Source organism: Xenopus laevis, chromosome 6S (genome assembly GCF_017654675.1).
Source record: "Xenopus laevis strain J_2021 chromosome 6S, Xenopus_laevis_v10.1, whole genome shotgun sequence".
NCBI classification, from domain to species: domain Eukaryota; kingdom Metazoa; phylum Chordata; class Amphibia; order Anura; family Pipidae; genus Xenopus; species Xenopus laevis.
Window position 1 is genome coordinate 41,552,567 of NC_054382.1, and position 23,277 is coordinate 41,575,843.

General features: G+C 35.8%; 1 protein-coding gene across 4 annotated transcripts in view; it reads left to right on the forward strand.

Moving 5' to 3' along the window:
• Nucleotides 1–23,277, forward strand: part of LOC108719962 (RNA-binding motif, single-stranded-interacting protein 3) — a 366,958-nt gene that overhangs the window by 196,045 nt on the left and 147,636 nt on the right. For all 4 annotated transcript variants that reach the window (XM_018269295.2, XM_041567533.1, XM_018269296.2 and 1 more), the window contains exon 4: nt 5,234–5,325. In XM_018269295.2, the coding sequence (XP_018124784.1) occupies nt 5,234–5,325 (92 nt within the window). The remainder of the gene's footprint in view (nt 1–5,233; nt 5,326–23,277) is intronic.

Sequence of the window (23,277 nt, forward strand, 5' to 3'; positions counted from 1 at the left end):
TAAAAAAATCGAAATTTTAATTCTGAAAGTTATTATGTAGGGGCATATCAATCAAGGGTGGAATTTCGAATTGAAAAAACATTGAAATTTTAATTCAAAAAGAGCAACCAAAATCATCCGCGTTCGAATTGTTCGAATCGAAGGAATAGCGCATTCAATTGAATACGATTCAAAGTTTTACCAAAAAAAAACCTTTGATTTTTCAAAGTCCACCAATTGACTCCAAATGAGTTTTAGGAGGTCCCCCATAGGCTAAAACAGCAATTCGGCAGGTTTTAGATGGCGAATGGTCGAAGTTGAATTTTTATAATAAATTTAGATATTCAAGTTTTTGAATTTTTTGCAAATTCGAATCAAATTTGGACTATTCCCTAGTTGAAGTACACAAAAATAGCTTGAAATTCAAATTTTTTCAATTCAAAAATTCACCTCGACCTTTGATAAATCTGCCCCATACTCTCCCTTTAAGAATTCTAATTCGACTATTCGCCATCTAAAACCTGCCAAATTTGTGTTTTAGGGGCCCATTTACTTAGCTTGAGTGAAGGAATAGAATAAAAAAAACTTCGAATTTCGAATGTTTTTTTTGGCTACTTCGACCATCGAATTGGCTACTTCAAGCTTTGACTACAACTTTGAATCGAACGTTTCGAACTAAAAATCGTTCGAATATTCGACCATTCGATAATCAAAGTACTGTCTCTTTAAAAAAAACTTCGACACCCTACTTCGCCACCTAAAACCTACCGAGGTGCAATGTTAGGCGATGGGGAAGGTCCCCATAGGCTTCCTAGCAATTTTTTGGTTGAAGAAAAATCTTTCGATCGATGGATTAAAATCCTTCTAATCAAACTATTTAATCGAACTATTTGCGGTAAATCCTTCGACTTCGATATTTGATGCTGGGTTTTCATTTGGAGGGGTTGAACTTGATGGACTTTGTCTTTTTTCAACCCAATTTAACTATGTAACTAACTATGAAGTCGAAGGATTTACATTCAGCAGTCGAATATCGAGGGTTAATTAACCCTCGATATTCGACCCTATGTAAATCTGCCTCTTAGTCTTTGAGTGTAGGGATAATGTTCGATTTCCAGAATAATGGTATCATTGACCTCACAACTGTTATTACAGTTGAGATAATTGAATTTTTATATTGTACTGAAGACTCTCGTATAATGTAGCATAAAAAAAGGAGTTGAGTCAGTTATTGCCATATCTGTGAATCTAGGCAGTATCACTTTAATTTGAGTCCAATATGGTTGTATGTTAGGGCAATGCCACATACTGTGAGTGAGATTGCCATTTGTTTGACCACATCTCCAGCAGGTGTCAGGGATGTTTGGGAACATTTTGGATAGTTTACTTGTTACTACCATTGTGAGAGTATTTTATAGTTACGTTCCTGTAATCTAGCGCATTTGGGTGACTTATATGGTTTTACCACTATTCGCTCCCATTCTTCTTCAGTGGAGATGTGGAGTAATTCTTTCTCCCATTTTAGTTTGAAGTTGCTCATTGGTGTGATTGTATTGCTCATTAGCATTTTATAGATTGTGAAGATTTCATGGGGGGTGCATTCCGTTCTTGTGAATAATTGTTCAAATAAAGTATGTTCTGGTCCCGTTGCTTCTGTGACCAGTTTAGTGTTTAGAAAATGCTGGATTTGGTACAGTCGTAGCCTGTCGAGTGCTGTGATATTCCCTGGTGGTAATGTATCCTCTATAGGTTTGACTGATCTGCCGTTTAGCATTTATTAAAAGGCCCTAGTGTTTCTATTTGTGTCCAATTTTTGAAGTTGATGGGCTTCATTCCTGGAGGGAAATCTTTGTTGTGTAATAGTGGGGTTATTCTAGCATTTTCATTGGATAGGTGTTTCTTGTATTTCAATGCGTCCCATGTAGTGGTGATTTCCTTAATAATTGGTTCAGGGATTTTTGGTGTAATTCGACAAGTCTTTGGGAAACCACAAGTATGTGTCCAGCGGGATCTCATAGCTTTCTTTTGCAACTAAAGTCCATCTTTAAGTCTATCATTCTTTGTAGGACTGTGGACTTGTAGTATGCCCAAAAGTCTGGTAAACCCAGGCCTCCTGTTTCCTTTGATTGTGTTAGATTGCCAAATTTCTGTCTGGCTTTCTGGTGTTTCCAAATGAGTTGAGAGATAGTAGAATGTAGCTCTTTAAAACGATCTGGGTATCTGGAATGGGATTGTTTGGAACGGGTGCAGAAAGCGAGGGAGAATATTTATTTATAATTATGCTAAACCATGAGAAACCAAGTTTGTCAGATCCGGACAGATTTTAAACACATTACAGTAAAGATAAGCAAACCTTTCTGATTTGCTTTGTAAAGCATAATTTCAATAGTTAGGACTTGATATACTGTAATAGCACAGCTCAAAATAACTGGTTATTGTAGGACACATTTACATTAATGTGATCCTGTCATCGGAAAACATGTTTTTTTTCAAAACGCATCAGTTAATAGTGCTACTCCAGCAGAATTCTGCACTGAAATCCATTTCTCAAAAGAGCAAACAGATTTTTTTATATTCAATTTTGAAATCTGACATGGGGCTAGACATTTTGTCAATTTCCCAGCTACTCCTGGTCATGTGACTTGTGCCTGCATTTTAGGAGAGAAATGCTTTCTGGCAGGCTGCTGTTTTTCCTTCTCAATGTAACTGAATGTGTCTCAGTGGGACATGGGTTTTTACTATTGAGTGTTGTTCTTAGATCTACCAGGCAGCTGTTATCTTGTGTTAGGCAGCTGCTTGGTTACCTTCCCATTGTTCTTTTGTTTGGCTGCTGGGGGGGAAAAGGGAGGGGGTGATATCACTCCAACTTGCAGTACAGCAGTAAAGAGTGTTTGAAGTTTATGAGAGCACAAGTCACATGACTTGGGACAGCTGGGAAATTGACAATATGTCTAGCCCCATGTCAGATTTCAAAAGTGAATATAAAAAAATATGTTTGCTCTTTTGAGAAATGGATTTCAGCGCAGAATTCTGCTGGAGCAGCACTATTAACCGATTCATTTTGAAAAAAAATGTTTTTTCCCATGATAGTATCCCTTTAAGTTTCTGCTTATGACTCTGCTTATGAATATTATTATTAATTCTAATACTGTACAAGTAATTCAAGCTAAATGTATGAAACTAAACTCTTAGCTAGGCATGTTCTTCCTTTCTATATCATTATACACCTACAAACATTGACATATTTCTGTTTCTCCTGAGAGGAATATAAAGACCTTTATGACTAAACATTCTACAATATAGTGCATCATAAGTAATTTAAATGTGTAAGTACTTCAGAAAATGTGATGTACTTGGGCAGACATGAAAGATCCATTTAAGTAGCACAGTTACCTTAGCAGAGACTAATATGCGGTCACCGAATTTCCATTGTTCTTTTAATGCCTATTTTTGGAGCAATTCCCAGTATAGGTTTCAAAGATCAAGTCACTAGTCATATTGTGTATTTTTTTTATAAGAAGATCCACATTTTTCATCATAAGACCAGATATGGAGAGTTTTGAAATCAGCAACATTAATGTCACCATGTTTACCAAAATCTATAGACTATAAAGAATACAAGTTACTTTTATCCACTAATGGGTAAAATTACATTATAAGCATAACAAAAATACTGACACTAGTCAATTACGTGTCATATATAAATTGTAAATCTACAGTACTTCTGGTGGTACAATCATGCAATTGTGTCACTGGAACTAACACAATAATTATAATTCATATAATTTATAAAGTATTACACATTAAAAAATCATTTCAGGCCCTTCAAGTTTCTCTAAAACTTTTGAAAATCTATTTCACTTTTTTCCAAAATAATTTTGTGTTGGCTACAGAAGTGAAATCCACATATACAAACTTGAACCAAGCTTCTCTCATATTATAAAGATAATGTCAATCAGCATGCACTAATAAGAGGCACATTCTTCATGCTAACAATGCCCTTTCTTTTTCTTTTATTTACCCTACTTACATGCTATTGCCTGAATTTTCCTATAGCTTTAAATACTTTTGACTTAGGCATCTTTTTCTACCCTGTCTAATTAGCATCCCATAGCAAACAGTGCATAGAGCACCCACTTGTTGAGCTTGTTTTAAAACATGTTATAGGAAGTATTGGCAAATAGTGATGGGCGAATGTGGGGCGTTTTGCCGGAAATGGCGAAAAATTGTGGGAATTCGCCACAAATTTGCGCCTGGCGAATAAATTTGCCCAACACTATTGCTAAGTGTTGATTAAAATGTATTTATCATCATAATGTATAACGGGAACAAATGGGATTTACAAGGATTTACAGAGTACAATAGGAATGGAGGGGCCTACTCACAAGAGTTTACAAACTAAAGGTTAGGGTACAATTGAGACATAAGGATTTCAATAACAAATTTGCGATACAGTTAAGACTGATTAAGGTACATTGAAAATGCTTCCCTAAACAGGTGGGTCTTTAGGTAGTGTTATTAGTAGTGAAATATTGGAAAGAAGGAGAAAGTATACCAGTTTGAGGCAGAGAGTTCCAGAGAAAAGCCCGAGAGAAGTATTGTAAACGAGAATGGGCAGAAGTGATGAGAGGAGAAGTGAGGCGAAGATCAGAAGCAGAGTGAAGGTTGCATGAAGGAGAGTATTTGGATATCAGAGATGAAATATAGGGAGGGGCTTCATTGTTAAGGTCTTTGAATGTAAGTGTGAGTAATTTGAATTTAATTCTAGGGGAGATTGGGAGCCAGTGAATGGATATGCATAGCTGAGCAGCTGATGTTAAGTGGTGAGATATATGAATCTAACAGCAGTATTTAGAACAGATTGGAGTTGTGAAAGGCAACTTGTTGGAATAACTACGAGGAGTAGGTATTCCATGTATTCATTTTTGTATTCCACTATCCATTTACTCAACAATCCTCTAGTCCTCCTGAACCATCTGCCTTGTACAGTCTACTTTGGAAACATTTTTATGTGCAATTGATTTTGTTCACCAATTTTTTGAATTATTCTACTCTTCCGCAACAATTTTACAGCACTATTGTTAACTTTATATAAAACTGTATCATACAGTAATACCTCTGCAATAAGAATGAGGAAAAATATTGTTATGACATTGACTTATAGTCCCAGGCAGTCTGGTGTTGGTTGCATTTACTTAAATACAACAAGCTTTGTAGGGTTTTTTTGTATAACTTTTTGTATTAACTTTTGCAGGATATGGATTTGTAGATTTCGACACTCCTGCTGCAGCACAGAAAGCAGTCTCATCTTTAAAAGCTAGTGGAGTGCAAGCTCAGATGGCAAAGGTAAGTTTCATGATATTACTTGGGTAAATGTATTTATTAAAGGAATTATGTCAATTATGTGTTGGGGTTATAGATATTGAGAGCCAGACCAAGTAGAAAGATAACTGTTTTTTTATTTTCCGAATGACAGATATTTATTATTATCTGGTATGGGATCTGTTTCCCTGAATGCTTGGGACCTGGTTTTCCAAATAAGGAGTCTTTCCATAATTTGGATCCCCATACCTTAACTCTATTAAGAAATCCTTAAAACATTAATTAAACCCAATATGTTTGTTTTGCATCCAATATGGATAAATTATATCTACAATTACAAGGTATTTTTTAAATTGTTAGCCATGTAAATTATTTTATTAAAATTAAGTCTTAAATTAGCCTTCCTATAATTCAAAGCTTTCTAGATAACAGGTGTGTGTGTGTGTGTGTGTGTGTGTGTGTGTGTGTGTGTGTGTGTATATATATATATATATATATATATATATATACAGTTGTTCAAGATGGGCCCGCACTCCAATTTCTTTAAGTATGCGCTAATCTTTATTCAAACATCACTTGTGCATCCAATGTTTCGGCCCACATTTTGGTTTTGATACATTGATAAATTTTAAACTTGATCACTGCAACACATTATAATGTATTTTTAATATTTAACACTAAAAATGTTCACAGAAAATGTGTATTGTAGTAAAATGCATGGTTACTATGGTATATTTGATATAGCAACATGATGGAATACACTTTAAGATTGATACGGGAGATACTTAGTGGATAGACTAGGGAAATGCACTTCAATATGTTTGGTAATTTGCATATTAAAATTCATTGAGGCATGAATGAATTGATTGATCTTGTTTTGGCTCCAATTTCACAATGGTTATGGACACAAGTCATTATTTGTTATCCTTGATAAAGGTCCTAATGTGAACTGAAATGTTGGACACAAGTGTTATGTAAAATAAAGAGTTTTTTGTTTTAAATTAAATACAAGAGAGTGCTGGTCCTTACCAAACATATGCATTCTCAAATGACCATGAACCTCGACAGATCGTTTGGAGATGAGTGTGGATACATTGATTTCGATATATATATACACAGCATGATCAGACCAGAAGAATGTCACACTACACATTAATTTATCAATATATTTCTTTTATAATATGGCATTGCTGAAGGAAAGTGAAATAGCGCTTTGTTGTTCTTTGTGGTAATGTAAGATCAGCGTGAAGTATATGTTCCCCTATATGTTGTCTAACTTAGGGCATTTGTGAGTCATTAAAACAACCTTTCATTGTATTGTTTTTAGAACTCACGTCAACCACAAGAAAGTGCAGCATGCTGCCAAAAAAAAAAAAAATAAGAAAAAAACACAAGTGCAGAAAAAATGCAACTGTGAAGGTTTATTAGTATCAAATACATATTAAAAACGCCTGTATGTAAAAGCCATTATAGACTATACATTTGATGCTCACGGTGCATGAGGCACACAACTTATTTGCTTTTAGAAAAAGGCTGTATGTACAAGATGTGATAACACAACACAGTCTATCCTTACCAACACAAATTTACCTTGATAATCCTGATGAATGTATCGTACAAAACATTTTACAGCAATCTATGATGATATTAATTTGAATGGAGTTTTGAATGCAGGGGGTCCCAGGAAGTATATGGGCCCTAATTCATATACGATTTCAATAAATATTGAAAAAACAGGTCAATCGCTAGACATTTTGGGGACCTGAAAAATAATTTAAAATAAGTTACACCCCTGTCTTTATTGGTACACTTTATAAATTAGACTCAAATCCTCCATCTGTATTTAATGTTGTTTAGATTTCAGTTCTTCAAGTTGCAATTTTCACGTCACTTATATGAAGAGGGATAAAGACTTTTACCAAGCAACCATGAATCTCAATGGCATGGGGTTGCCAGAAAAGAAAATCACAATTTATAACTCCCTTGCTGTTCTTAAACTATACCCGTCTACCCTGGAATGAAGCTATACCCATGAGATCGAGTTGGATGACAGTGGGAGTTGTCATTCTAAAAAAGCTAGATTTGCTACAGATCATTGACTCAAGACTCTTCATGCTGCTGTGCTAATTCATTCCTTTGGCATTTGCAAAGAGTGAACATTGTGAAACATGGAATTGTTACAGAAATGACTAGAGAAAATTCTGTATATAGACTTTTTTGTCAATGAAACAAAGGGAATCTCACAAAATCAGGGAACGTTTTTTATAAACGGAATGTACAGAATGATCTAGCTTTAGACGGTCATATTTACATTATAAGTTATATATATTTTTGTTTGATGGTTTTTACATAGAATAGAGTTTTATAAATTCTATCCAATGGAATCCATCAATATTTTAAATCATAATCCAAAAGCATCTTTTTCCTCATGTGCCATTTGTGTTAACATTAACATATCTTGCAGATTACATGCCATTAAAGAAGTTGCAGCATCTAAACCCCAGATATGAGACTAGCCCTTCATAGATTACTGAGATGGCATAAGAAATGTTTGTCCTCTAGGATGTACATTAATTACTCAACAAATAAGAAATACAAAATATTTCAAATGTAAAAAATAATGCAAGGTTTTTTTTTGTTCCAAAGGTATTGTCCATGGGGAACCACAACCCTAGTATCCACATAGTGATTAGAATTTCTTGAACCCCGAGGCTGCAAAAAGTCCAATCCAAAAATACGCCATCTTCAACCTGTTGAGGTCCTGTAGAAAAGTGATGTGCGGGTCGGGTTTTATGACCCTAACCCGCCCTCCGTGAACCGGCACCCGCTAGTTCCAGGTTCCTTTTATAGACCCGCCCCACAGATGATGTCACAAAAAAGGGCGGGGCAATAAACCACGTGTCTATAGGAAAAGGAAGTCTGAAGCTGGCAGACCGGAAGTACAAGGTGGTGGGCGGGAAGAGCAGGAAGAAGAGCTTAACCGGAGGTGCGTGGTTGGCCCGAACCCACCCGACCTGCAGGTATCAGGCTGGCCCACAATCACTACTGTAGAAGTAAATGCCCAAGGTCCTATTTGCAATTTGAAGATATTATTGTCTGCGCTGCGTTTCGTATGATACTTTGAACATTTTGTGCCTTTCCACCGATTTCACGGAAAATTCAGACTTTTCGGGCCTCAAATCAGAAAAATCTGAATTTTTTATTGATGAATAAGGACAAATGGTGGGTTCTAGTTTGTTCAGACTTTTTTTTATTTAAAACGTCAGAAAAATTTGGAATCTGATAAATGACCCCTAAATCTATAGGTCATGTTATTCGTTTTTCTGCCACATTGCATTCGTCCTGACTGTAAATGCACAAGCACCTATTATTTAGGCTGTGACAATAAGTGCAGTAGACTTGTGCCAAAAGAATCACACACTAGCATCATTTAAGTGCATCTGATTTGCTACCAAAAGTGTGTACTATTGGTGCAAACTGATACGTTGTAGCAAATTCTATTGGTGCAGCTCCCCACGTGGACATATTTAGAATTGTGTGGGGGAAAACATAGCAATTTGCATGTGAAATTGCACTGCATTGAGGTGTAGCTAGCATTAAAGTGAATGCAGCATCATAAGTACCATTTGTGTAAGGTCAGGAGAACATATAGATACAACATGTGTATTGTATCCAGTTCTTATTGCCTTGCTCCTAAGTGCACAGAAGGGGTTTTGTAATAAAGGGTGCAACGTTTGCCTATAGCATTTTTTAGTTACTTGTTCAGAATCTTATTGGTTACTCTAGTCTACTGCACCTGGGTAGACTTTTGTGGCTTTTTTGCATATGGGTGTTTGCCTTGCATTGAATGCTATCTGTGACAAAGCAGCAGCAACTTGCAAATATGTTCAGCGGCTTGCACAAGATTTACCATGCATATTGGGGCAACATACTCATACTGTGGTGCCAGCAAATATGCTGGAATTGTTTGGAAAAAACTGCATTATAGGTAGAAAACAATTTCCTATTACTATGGTTTCATAAAGAGTCCACACATTCTGGAAATATGCAGGTACCAAACATTCTGGATTACTAATACTATAAATGCATTGATACTGAATATATTCTATGCCATCTGCAGTTTTATTCTCCTATACTATACAAGTGTCATGAAAGTTCACATACCAGAGACCACTTGAGGTAAAAAAAGTGCAAGTGCATAGAGATATCACTTCACAGCATGAAAAAAAAAGAATTGCTCTAATAACCAATGAGATGGTTCTAGACAAATACAAGAGGTCCTCTGCACTCAACCCTCTGCACTTAACCCATCATCGATATATTTAAGACAGAGACATTTTGTGCATACTGCTACTGAAAAATGCCTTACCCTTTAAACAAAACAGGGATTGTTTGTCCATATATTGCAATATATTTAAGCTGGCCAACTACGTCAAAGTCATCCCATATCTGGCCAGTCCTACGCTTAATTTTCATCTGATATATATATATATATATATATATATAACAGTCTGATTTTAGAACAGCTATTCTAATATTATGTGAAGCAGTTTTACTGAAAAGCAGTATGTAATTTTCCTTTTACTTATTTTTCAAGAGCTTGTGTAGCGATAGGCTTGGGATCCTTCATACACAAGCGCATTCAGGTTTCAGAATCAACACTGCCAGCTGTACTGACTTACAGAAAGAAGAACCATTAGCACATAATAGAAAATATCATGAGAACTGGAGGGTTTGTTTGAACTAAAAATACCACGGCTAAGCTTCAGGAGATCTGCCAGTTCTGATCATGCCAAAAAAAATATATAAATAAGTTCTGCTATAAGACACACACTAAATTGAACATTTGTACAGAATACAAATATTTATGGTGCTCTCTCTCTCTCTAAATATATATATATATATATATATATTTTTTTTTTTTTTTTTTTTTTAAACATTTCCTCTTTCCACCTTGAAAAACTGTCCATCTTGATGGCCTCCCGTATAGTCTGAAGCTCACCAACTGGATTTAAAGCACAACCAGACCAACTGCTGGTCAAAAATCAACTACATACAGTACTACCTTACAGTACTACTTTTACTCCTTATGGGGTAAAAAATAACCCCCCAAATGTATGGTAATATATTGAAAAATAGTTTTTTAGTGTCAGTATTACTTTAATGAATGGTATCAATAAGTGCAACATTTTCAGCGCAATTACACTTTTCACCCCTATAACTTCCTGGCAGATAATGTCCAGTTTGGAATCAAACCTAGGACTCTAACACAGCAAGGCATCTGTTACTAAACTGCCACTATAGTCTGCTGAGCCGTCTCTCACAATATCTGTTTGACTGGATAAAACATTCCAGTACAGGCAATGTGTACAGATGGTGTTTACCAGACTTCTACTGGCACAAGAAAAAGCGATTACTCTTCCATGAGAATACAGTAAATGTTGGACTGCAGCAATTATTAGCTAAATGCACAATCAGTCAAAGACTGTGGGAATAAGCACAAAAGACAAAGTTTCTGCAAGTTAGGAAAATCATTTTAAGTATACACGTTCACTTTCACTTGAAAGCAGACAACAGCTAAATAGATTTCAAATGACTTTAAATATCATATAAAATGGATGTGTTTGCGGTTTAAAGGTTTCAGAATGAAACGCTTTGAGTCTCATTCACCCAAAATACACCCTTTTTTATTACTACTAGTGATTGCTTTCAAATTCCTTTTACAACACATCATCAAATATGTTCGTGCTTAAGAGAGTTTTGCATCAGTATGACTTTTGACATGGAGCTTGGAACACGGAGCATAAATATTAACTGCAGCAGACATAAATAGTTCTAATGTGTCCTTTCATTTTATGCTTTAGTAATACAGTACATTTCTTATCCTTTCAGCTTCAACATGTGTGATGATTCATAAAATAAACTTACAAACTGGGCTGGCAATAGATTAACCGGCTCCCTGGAAGTAAACTGAAACAGGAGCTTTCCAAGAGAAAAATGAGGCATGCCCGTTGCATACAAATATCAGCTATTCCTATCATTGCATCTTTACTGCATTGTATACAATAACACAAAAGTTCTTTAGTACAGATAGTGCTTTGGCATTTCCTGGGGAAAAGAAGAAAAAATATTTTCTCATTTCAAATTTAGGAGAGCATTTCTGTATTGGCCTTTTGAGGGTTTCAATTTAAAAGTAACAGTAAAGCTCAGACCTTTCAAATAGTTGTTGTCAGAGGTGCTCTGGCAAAGAGAAGGGTTAAAACTACCTCAATTGCTGGGGTAGGCTTTTTAGGGTAGGACTACTACACGGCATCTGACTTGATCGTGCCGAAAACACCTGTGTAGTCCTACCCTTAGAGAACTTGCCTCTGTTCTCTTTTGCCTGAGCAAACAGATTTGGAGTGTTTAAGTGGGGTGTTGTGGAAAGCTTATTTCCAGCCAGTGAGTTCCAGCTATCAATTAATTTAAGATTTTGGCTTGTCGACTTTGATTTGTGTTGATCCTTGTGTACAGCATTAGTTAGCTTTTTGGTGATGACACAGCTCAGTTCTGGTTTCTGCCTCTGTTTAATCACAGATACTCCACTGTCGATTCCCCTCTTATCTATGATCCAACTAGCCTCCTGACTACCTTCCTGTCTCACCACTTAGTACTGCGTCTTCTCCCTTGTGTATGAACTGGCCCATCTGACCATTCCACTGCTCCATGTGTATTGAGCAATGTTGCTTTCTCCCTGCATCTCTGGCATTGTTGTGAAGTATAGTTCTGCATCCAATATTTTCACAAGCAAGGAGCTGGCGTTCAATTATACAATTCCTGGCACTGTTGTGTGTTAGAGCTCTGTATTCAGCTATACTCACAAGCAAGGATCTGGGGCTGGTTAAATAACTGCTGGCATTGTTGTCGGACTATCATTCTAATAAGCACCTTGAGCCTCAAAAGTCCCACATTCTGTACTGGTATTACAGGCTCAGTGACTGGGATTCAGCACTAAGGTGTCTCAAATCCTAACACAGTTGTTTTGGCAAATAAAACCAAAACACGCTTTTTGAGAAGTTTCAATACATATCTTGATCTCACCGTATAAGGACCCTGCTTCCAGGTAAAAAAAAAAAAAACAGTGGTGTCCATTTTTATGGTGTCCATTCTTGTATTCAGTAGTGTTTATCCACATTATTGTCTTTACAACTAAATGCATTCCAGAATTATATAATGCATGTCTCAACATGGACATTGCGAGGCAGATTTATCAAGAGTCTAATTGAAAATTCGAATTGTTAAATTTTAGTGTAATTTGAATAGTCCAAATTCTATTTGAATTTTAAAAAAAAAATCGAAATTCGAATTTTGAAATTTATCATGCACTGTCCCTTTAAGAATTCAAATTTGACTATTCGACATCTAAAACCTGCTGAATTGGTGTTTTAGCCTATTGTATTCTATTCTAATTTGCAGATCTATTCTATTCACCCATTTTTAAAAAATTCTATTTTTTTAATAATTTTTTTTTTATTTAGCGTTTATGGGAGTTGATGGGAGTTTTTAGAAACTTCCATAAACATTAGGAGGCAGATAAATCTGCCTCCTAATGTACTGGTGCCCTACACTGCTAAAACTGGGGTGTTTTATTCAGAAAGACTATTATAGTTAATATAAACAAGCTGTTGTGTAGCCATGGGGGGTAGCCATTCAAGCACAAGAATTGCATTATATACTACATCATCATCATCATCATTTATTTATATAGCGCTGTCAAGATACGCAGTGCTTTACTGCAGTTATAGCAAACAGGGAATAAACTACATGGCTTATCTGTTATCAGCTATGTAAACTGTGCCTTTTCTCCTGTTTCAGCTGTGAATGGCTGTCCCCACAGCTACCCAGCAACTTGTTTATATAAACCAGTGGTCCCCAACCAGTAGCTCGTGAGCAACATGTTGCTCTCCAAACCCTTGGATGTTGCTCCCAATGGCCTCAAAGTAGAGGATTATTTTTGAATTCCAGGCTTGGAGGCAAGTTTCGGTTTCATAAATACCAGGTGCATTAGGTGCACTTCCAAACAGAGCCTCAATGTAGGTTGACAATCCACATAGGGGCTACCAAATGGCCAATCACAGCACTTATTTGGCACCCCAAGAACATTTTTCTTATGCTAGTGTTGCTCCCCAACTCCTTTTACTTCTGAATGTTGCTCACGGGTTCAAAAGGTTGGGGATCCCTGATATAAACTATAGTAGAGCTGCTGAAGCAAACAAACCAGTTTTACCAGTGCAGGGCAACAGTGTATTATATTTTAATTGATTTAATACACTTTTATTTTCTTTAAGATTCTCGTAGATTGGGACCAGATGGGCATTTTACATGCAATATTTAAATGTCAGCAGTGACTGGAAAATAAAGAATGCACTCTTCTAGCAGACTCATGCATTGCAATTTTTTTTTTTTTTTTAAAGAGCAAACAGATTTTTTTTTTTTAAATATTTAATTGTGAAATCTGACATGGGGCTAGACATGTTGTTAGTTCTCAGGTGCCCTCAGCCATGTACAGTAACTTGTGCTCTGATAAACTTTAAAGACTCTTTACTGCACCACTGCAAATTGGAGTGATATCTTATCCCCCCTCCCTTTTCCCCCAGCAGTGCTTCAGCAGAACAATGGGAAGAAAACTAGATAACATCCCCCTGACACATGCATTGCTCCCAATGGTCCCACCTAGTGGTAGATATGAGAACAGCGTTCAATAGTAAAAATCCAAGTCTGGCTAACCCAAGCCATGACTCTTATAGTTACATTGAGTTGGAGAAACAATAGCTTATCTGAAAGCAGTTCTATTGTGAAGTGCTGGCTCTTTCTGAAATCACATGACCGGGCACAATGACCTGCGATGGCTGCCTACATACCAATATTGCAACTTAAAAAACTTTTATTGGTTAAACAATAAAATTTGAAATGATAGACTCAATTACTTGCAATGTAAACAGGGTAATTTATTAATACAAACTCTACCCTAAATTCATGATGGGATCCCTTTAAGGTAAAATAAATACCTCTCCAAAAGATATACATATCTGCTTTTTGTCACCTACTGTATATTCTTTCTGATTTACAAAGCTAGAACTTTTACCTCCTTTCTTTTAAATGAATTCAAGTATTAGGAGTATTTCAAGGATATACCTCTTTATCTGCCTTGGTCGACTCCTTCTGTGCACTTTTCCATCGCTAATACTATATGACACTGTCACTGGCACTGTCAGGTGTATGATGCATTGTATAGACTCCTCAGGTATTCCACTGAAATATTTTATCACTAGTGAACTTTAGCTTCTGTTAATATGACTGAAGGAAGAGGAAATTAATATTGTCAGAGCAATTTAACAAAAGGAGCCTGCAAAATTCATTGTATTCATGGTCGTGTAATAACTTTAGAAAGCACATTTTTCAAAGTTTGAGTTTATTCTGTAAACCACATATGAGTGTGACCTTTTAAAAGCCCAAAATTTCTTGGGAAAAAGAACAGTGATTGTTAAAGCAACCATTTTATATTATAAAGAGGAATGATTTAACTGCACAGCATGATAGATCATACACGAACTGCAAACAGAAAGTTAAATTGCCAGCTATTTAGAGGAGACAGATGCATTTTACCATAATTGTATCCTGCTCAGAAGCATTGAAGGGCATTTGTTTCCATCTTCAAATAAATGAAAACACTTGTTGTCATTTTGTAATTTGCCTAAATCGCCTGGTAGAGGAAACGGGAGGTAGATGCTGCCTTAAGACTTGTTTGATTGTTTTGGTCAAATTGGTTAAAAAAAAAAAGCTTCAATAAGTTTCAATCATTTATATTAAGAAATGTAAGGAGCCAAGTAACAAAGGATGCTAGAACAGAGATACACAGCCTGATGTTAAGATAAAATGTAATCGAATGGAAGCTGCTGGCTCTCTGGATAGGATATCTCAGAAATCAAATCCAAGCATAATAAAGTTTTATGACATAATGGATCAGGCAACATTTTCCGGGAAAAGCTACTCTGTCACTCACCAGCATTAAACAATTCCAGCGGCCAAGGCCTTTAAAAATGTGAGCCCTTTTATTTAGATAGAATCATTATTAGGATATTCACTAAATGGAAAGTTTCTTAACGGATATGTCAATTAAACAATTGCACAGATAAAAAAGAATTACGCATTTAATATAATGTGTAATGTTTTATGTGATATAACATGCCCTTGCAAATAATAGTTGTCACTGAAGCCATTAACTAAGTCACACTCATGGACTTCCATCATTTATATTGTTGCATGCTAATGTTCCTCCTAGGCAGGGGACAGAGATCTGACTAGAAACTACAATAAGGTTCAAGGAAGATGCACAAAATATTCATCCCAGGATAAATCTTGAAGAATGGCCTAACAGGATAATGTGTTATATTCTGCTCCAAGCGAACCATCATATGGCTTAGGTGTACAGACATGGGACCTGTTATCCAGAATGCACAGGACCTGGGGTTTTCCGGATCTTTCTGTAATTTGGATCTTCATTCCTCAAGTCTACTAAAAAATGTTTTAAAAGGTAAATAAACCCAATAGGCTGGTTTTGCCTCCAATAAGTATTAATTATATCTTAGTTGGGATCAAGTACAAGCTACTGTTTTATTATTACAGAGAAAAAGGAAATCATTTTAAACAAATTTGGATTATTTGGATAAAATTGAGTCTGTGGGAGGCAGCCTTTGGATAACGGGTTTCTGGATAACAGATCCCATACCTGTACTTGGATATTAATGACCACTACAGAGTTGCATGCCTATTAAGATACCTTGCATCAAATTGCATGGTAAAACAGAAAGTGAACGCCGCAGGGACAGGACACACCCACTCACATGGCCTTACTCCAGCCATAATTTGTCCTTTTGTAGTAAATTGTGACAATATAAAGGTTTTAAATAGGTGGGTTCATGTTTTTTAAAGGAACAGTAACATCAAAAAATGTAAGTGTTTTAAAGTAATAAAAATATAAAGCAGTGTTGTTTTGCACTGGAATAACGTAATTGGGAAATGATTTTACTCAATGGGTGCCATGTCGATGACCCCAGAATTATAATTTAGAAAATGTTATGCTTCATTTCCCAAAACAAATAGCCCTCTATGTCATGAAGAATGAAACTATTTTTTATGAATAATACATTGAGACTTGATATCTGTTCCTGGAGCACAATTGCAGATTTTTTACTTTTCTTTTAAAATGGAGCCAAGACCGATTTCCTTAAATCTTGATCTAGAATGATAGTAGGATCAACTTACAACAGATCAGGAAATACTTGAATTCCTCATGGTGTAATTGTTTTTAATTTATAAAATTAAGAGACTGTACAAAAAAGCAGTACTGCATTAGCCTAGTTTATAAATATGACCTTTATCTAAGTGAGTTATAAAGAACAATGAAAAACTTTGTTTACTTTCTTGGAACTTAGACATATAGAAAAAACTTTATATTAAAAGAAGCTCTTTCTAAGTGTTGATGATAATTTAGCAGCTCACCTTCTACACCAACACAAGGATAGGATTTATTTAGTTATCGAAAAAAAAATTGTGCAATGCATTGAAGTCAATAGACAGATTTTCATGTGTGCAATAATTTTTTCTCACACTAAATGCATTAAAGTCAATGGGGCTTATTTATAAACACTGGGCAAATTTGCACCTGTGCAGTAACCCATAGCAACCAATCAGTGATTAGATATTTTTCAGCCAGCTGCATGGAGAACAATGAAATCAAATATCTGATTGGTTGCCATGAGTAACTGCCCAGGTGCAAATGTGCCCAGTGTTTATAAATGAGCCTCAATGTGTGTTTTTTCTGTAGTGACTTTTTTTGTCTCAGCGACTTTTTTGTCCAAATGCATTAAATTCAATTGTCGTTTTTTCTTATGGGGACTTTTTTGTCTCTGCGCCAATTTAGTCTTGGTGACTTTTTTATTGCAGCAGAATTTTCATTGCCGGATTTGTGCCGTAGTTATGCAAAATATGTACAGATGGCGAAATGCAAAAATTTGCCATGAATCCATGCCTGCCAAAGAAATTAAAAAAAAAGATCATAGATATCTGTAGATGTACTTACTGCGCCTGCACTTACTGCCCAATAACTTCTTTATTCTAAGACTAGTAAAATTAGACAGTTGATTAGAACTTACAAAAAATATTGGGTTGAGGAAGAAGTTGTAATCGGAATGTTGCCCTTTTGGAGCTAGCCTTAGAATAGTAAGGCCGTTTTCCTAGAAATATAAATATTCATATATTTTAACTGTTTCTAGTAGTTTCAGGTTGAACATCAGCATAGAGTGGGGCAACAACATAATAATACTATAATGACACTTATTTATTATCATGTTCCTTCCTCTCTCTCAGCCCTAACTAGCAGATGTTAGATTTGAATGAAATCAACCATTGCCTATTTTTGCATTAACATGCTAGCTGGTGAGTAAATGATCAGATAGAGACCTTCCAGGTTACGGACTTAAAAAAACAAGTTAAAATAATTATATGTAGCTCTAATATAGGTTTTATATATGAGTTGGGTCTTGAATGTATGCTGAGTTATATACACTATATATATATATATATATATATATATATATATATATATATATATATATATATATATATATATTTTTTTTTAAAGAACATTACAGTTGTGTTGTTTGTTCTTCATCCTTTTCAAGGCACCAGATATATGTACTTTCTTATTGACATTGATTTGCTAAGCTTGACAGACCATGCTGTGAGCAAGCTTAACTCAGATGAAAACTTTTGACCTGATCTGCGAGAGATGCTGTGAACACAGACTGGATGAGTACAATATGGATAAAGCAATTTATTTCTATTTCACTAGTAAAACCCACTGAGGTTTAGCTCTCTTTTTAAAAGGAAGCAGGTTAATTAAAGTGTGCATATATGTCTGAGCTTATTTGTAATGAATATCTATTCAGTTTATTTCTCTGGGGAAGTAAGAAATAATATTTCTTTAAAAAAATTAGAAATTTTCTCACAGATTGAGGTAACTTTCTTTGTATGAACTAGACCTTCATGTGAAGAAGTGTGCAACAGATGAGAAGTAATAAGAAAAAATAAACCACTCCGACTCACCGCAAATTTGTGAATTCAAAAGAAGCCGGCAAAATGTATCCAGGTCTGGGTGCAGGAACTTCGGCGTCCCACGCTGTATATGCGCAAAGATGAAGGAAAAGAGTCGATGGTCTGGTGTGCGGAATCTCTCTTTTCTTTTAACAGATGAGAAGTGACAATTATAAAGCATAAAAGATTAGTATGGGGTTTATGACAATACAACAATAAAATATGACACTAAGGAGGTTATTTACTAAACTCCGGTCTGACTTTTTGGGGCAAAACTAGAATTTTTCAGGTTTTTCTTAAAAAAAAAAGTCTTATGTTGCAAAACGCCTAAATCAGAAAATCCGGCATCTCAGACCTACTGAGGTTGTATATAAGTTAATGGGAGAGGGCCCTATCCTATCTGGAAGTTTCTGTGGTCTGTGCTGGAATTAGCCTGAAACCCAACTATTTTGGGCTTTTCAGGCAAAAATTTGAAAAATTCAGACTTTTCAGGAAAAAGTCAGAAAAAATGTGCGATTCGCTTTTTGCATGATTTTATTGAGTTTTTTACTCAATCCGATTAAATTGTGCTTTTTTAATAAATAAGGTCAAATAGTGGATTCTAGTTTGGTAAGTGGATTCTTTTTTATTAAAAAAATCTGAAAAATTCAGATCTTAATAAATAATATTTTAGTATTTTGAGTGCATAGTTCTCTACATTAGAGTTGAGTAGAAAATATATATGTTGTTTTTTAAACAACGTAATTTGAGTCTGTTTTAAATATGTATTTGCATTGAAAATGTTCCTGTTCTACATGGTTAATAACTGTGGAAAACTACTGTTTCTCACTCCATTCACATAAATGTGTTTCAGTTTCACAAATTAATCTAGAGCTAACTTAACTAATCATTGATAAGGAGCATTTAAACTAAAAACCCTTAGGTCAATATGATGGCAAATTTTTAGGAGCAAATGATCATGGGAGGAGATGAAGTGCTAAAGGGAAGAACATATTTTGTTTTATGTACAGTACATACTGACAACATGTTCTCATGCTCAAAATATGCTATATGTTTACCTGGATAGAATTTGGTCTGCATTGTGGGGACATTATATCACCCCAAGAGCTATAACTGTGTTTCTATTCTTTTCAGTTTACTGAGAACAAGCAAGCCTTGTCTTCAGCAAAACTAAAGGAAATTAATCATTGAGTGGAGCCTCTGAGCTTGAGTCCCTTCATGTGTCTTTTGTTGTTAAGGATGACAGACCAATAATAATATCCCTGTATATTTGCTTCAGGCCTACGTCTGATTTTCAAAAAATAAAGAATCAGAACCAATTGAAAGTTTTTTTTATTTTTCCAAACTATTAATTATAGAAGGGAGCTCTATACAAAGGAAGCACAGGAAATTGCTTTGCCTTCTTTGTATTCTGTTGCTTGCTTACAATAAAAGACAAAGAGGATCTCTTTAATTTACTTGTGATTACAAAATCCACAATAGCTTTCTTTAGCCCCCTTTTAAATAAAAAAAAAAGTACTTGGTCATGCCTCAAAAGGTTTTAAATGTGTAAAACCAAATTATGTAACATTGTTTGCATTTCCATTACAATACTCAACCTATTATTTTTGCCAGTAAACCTTAGGGAAAAGTTATCTTCAGCAGAAAGCTCTAAGATGATTGGAATGCAATTACAATGCTGAGGCAATAACATTCTTGCTGGAGTATGGACTGAGATGTAAAGGAAGAAAAAAGGTATGACAAACATAATAGGTTGCTTTTTATTTAAGAAACCTATTATTTAAATGTTTCCCCTAAATACAAATTGTACAAATAGCTGAAATAGCTAAAACTATAACCAGTATCATCTAAATAAATAAAAATTGCTATTGAAATACTAATACAGGTATGGGATCTGTTATCCGGAAACCCTTTATTCAGAATGCTTCGATTTATTGAAAGGCCATCTCCCATAGACTCCATTTTATCCAAATAATTAAAAAAAAATTCAAATGATGTCCCTTTTCTCTGTAATAATAAAACAGTACATTATACTTGATTCAAATTAAGATATAATTAATCCTTATTGGAAGGATTATGGTTTTCTAGTAGACATATGGTATGAAGATCCAAATTACAGAAAGATCCCTACCAAGTCCCAAGCCTACTGGATAACAGGTCCCATACCTGTACTAACTTTTTCATTCATTCCAACAAAAGCAAAACATTAGTGTAGGGAGAAAGGCAGCCCCCTGTGACGGGTTTGAAGTCCTGGATCATTGCTGTTCTTGAGAAGCTGCAACTTTAGGCTGATGCAATAAAGTCATTATATAAAATATGGCATTTTAGTCATATTAATTTTTAGGGTTTAGTTCTCCTTTTAGGAGCAAAACAAGTAAACAAGGACAAAATAACTATACTGTATGTAATACAGTACATATGCTTGATATATACACAATACTCCTTTCTAATAAAATATTTATTTAGATAGATCAGTGTCAGTTTAAACATCTTAGAAATATTTCTTCAGGCTTAAATTACTAGTATGCGGTTCTTAAAACTGAACATTCCTCGCTTTTATACAATAAATTCGTAAAAGACTGTCTAGCTCATACAATGGGTGACTCATACAAAGTGTCATTTTTGCTATCTTGGTGCATGATAGCTATCTAAGAAAAGACAGAAACATTGGATCTGACAGGCAAGTCAAGGAACAGTGCTAACAATCTAATTATCCGGCAATCTCAGAAGAAAGTGAGTAGCTCTGAGCAGTTCTGGATGCCCTCAATCAGTTAATTTCAATTTTAGTGCATTAGTAACCATAGTGGCAATCATCTTATAGAGGTGCTTTCAGGCTATGGATGAAAACTTAAACATCTTACAAAATGTTTCTGCCAGATTTATTGTCTTGTCTTGGCTCTTTACCATTCTCCTTTGTCAGTGGAAAAGCTTCAGATGCTTTGCATCGTTAATAATGCATTTTCTTTTGGCCTTCTAGTATTAGCTAAGCAGAGCACCCAGAGCAATGTAATGTCCTTTGACAATGATGGTCTCATCCATTGCTCATCATGAAATCATACATACATAGTAACATAGTAAGTAAGGTTGAAAAAAGACACATGTCCATCGAGTTCAACCTTTCTTTTTTTTTTTTTTTTTTTTTATTAACTACCTATCTGCCAGTTGATCCAGAGGAAGGCAAAAAAACCCATCTGAAGCCTCTCCAATTTGCCTTAGAGGGGGAAAAATTCCTTCCTGACTCCAAAATGGCAATCGGACTAGTCCCTGGATCAACTTGGACTATGAGCTATTTCCCATAACCCTGTATTCCCTTACTTGCTAAAAAGCCATCCAACCCCTTCTTAAAGCTATCTAATGTATCAGCCAGTACAACTGATTCAGGGAGAGAATTCCACATCTTCACAGCTCTCACTGTAAAAAACCCTTTCCGAATATTTAGGCGGAACCTCTTTTCTTCTAATCGGAATGGGTGACCTCGTGTCAGCTGGAAAGACCTACTGGTAAATAAATCATTAGAGAGATTGTTATATGATCCCCTTATATATTTATACATAGTCATCATATCACCCCTTAAGCGCCTCTTCTCCAGCGTGAACATCCCCAATTTGGCCAGTCTTTCCTCATAGCTAAGATTTTCAATACCTTTTAACAGCTTAGTTGCCCTTCTCTGTACCCTCTCTAATACAATAATGTCCTGTTTGAGTGATGGAGACCAAAACTGTACGGCATATTCTAGATGGGGCCTTACAAGTGCTCTATACAGTGGAAGAATGACCCCCTCCTCCCGTGACTCTATGCCCCTTTTAATACAGCTCAAGACCTTATTTGCCCTTGATGCTGCTGACTGGCATTGCTTGCTACAGCCAAGTTTATCATCTACAAGGACTCCAAGGTCCTTTTCCATAATGGATTTGCCTAGTGCAGTCCCATTAAGGGTATAAGTGGCTTGGATATTTTTACATCCCAGGTGCATGACTTTACATTTATCAACATTGAATCTCATTTGCCACTTAGCTGCCCAGATTGCCAGTTTGTCAAGATCCTGTTGCAAGGATGCCACATCCTGGATGGAATGAATTGGGCTGGATAATTTTGTGTCATCTGCAAACACTGATACATTACTTACAACACCCTCCCCTAAGTCATTAATGAACAAGTTAAATAAAAGTGGACCCAATACTGAGCCCTGGGGGACCCCACTAAGAACCTTACTCCAAGTAGAGAATGTCCCATTAACAACCACCCTCTGTACCCGATCCTGTAGCCAGTTTCCTATCCATGTGCAAACGACTTCATTAAGCCCAACAGACCTTAGTTTAGAAAGCAGTCGTTTGTGGGGCACAGTATCAAATGCTTTGGCAAAATCCAAATAGATCACATCTACTGCCCCCCCACTATCCAGAATCTTACTTACCACATCATAAAATGCAATCAAATTCGTCTGACATTACCTATCCTTCATAAAGCCATGCTGATTGTTGCTCATAATGCCATTCATTAGGACAAAATTTTGAATGTGATCCCTTAACAAGCCTTCAAATAATTTGCCCACCACAGATGTCAAGCTTACTGGCCTATAATTGCCAGGCTGAGATCGTAATCCCTTTTTAAATATTGGAATAACATCAGCTTTTCTCCAATCCATAGGCACCATACCAGATGACAGTGAATCTGAGAAAATCAGAAATAAGGGCTGGTCTAAAACTGAACTAAGCTCTCTTAGAACCCAGGGGTGTATGCCATCAGGCCCTGGAGCCTTGTTTACATTAATTTGTATTAAAGCTTTTTGAATCATAACCTGAGTCAGCCACTGACTAGATTGAGCTGAACCATTCGTGCAGT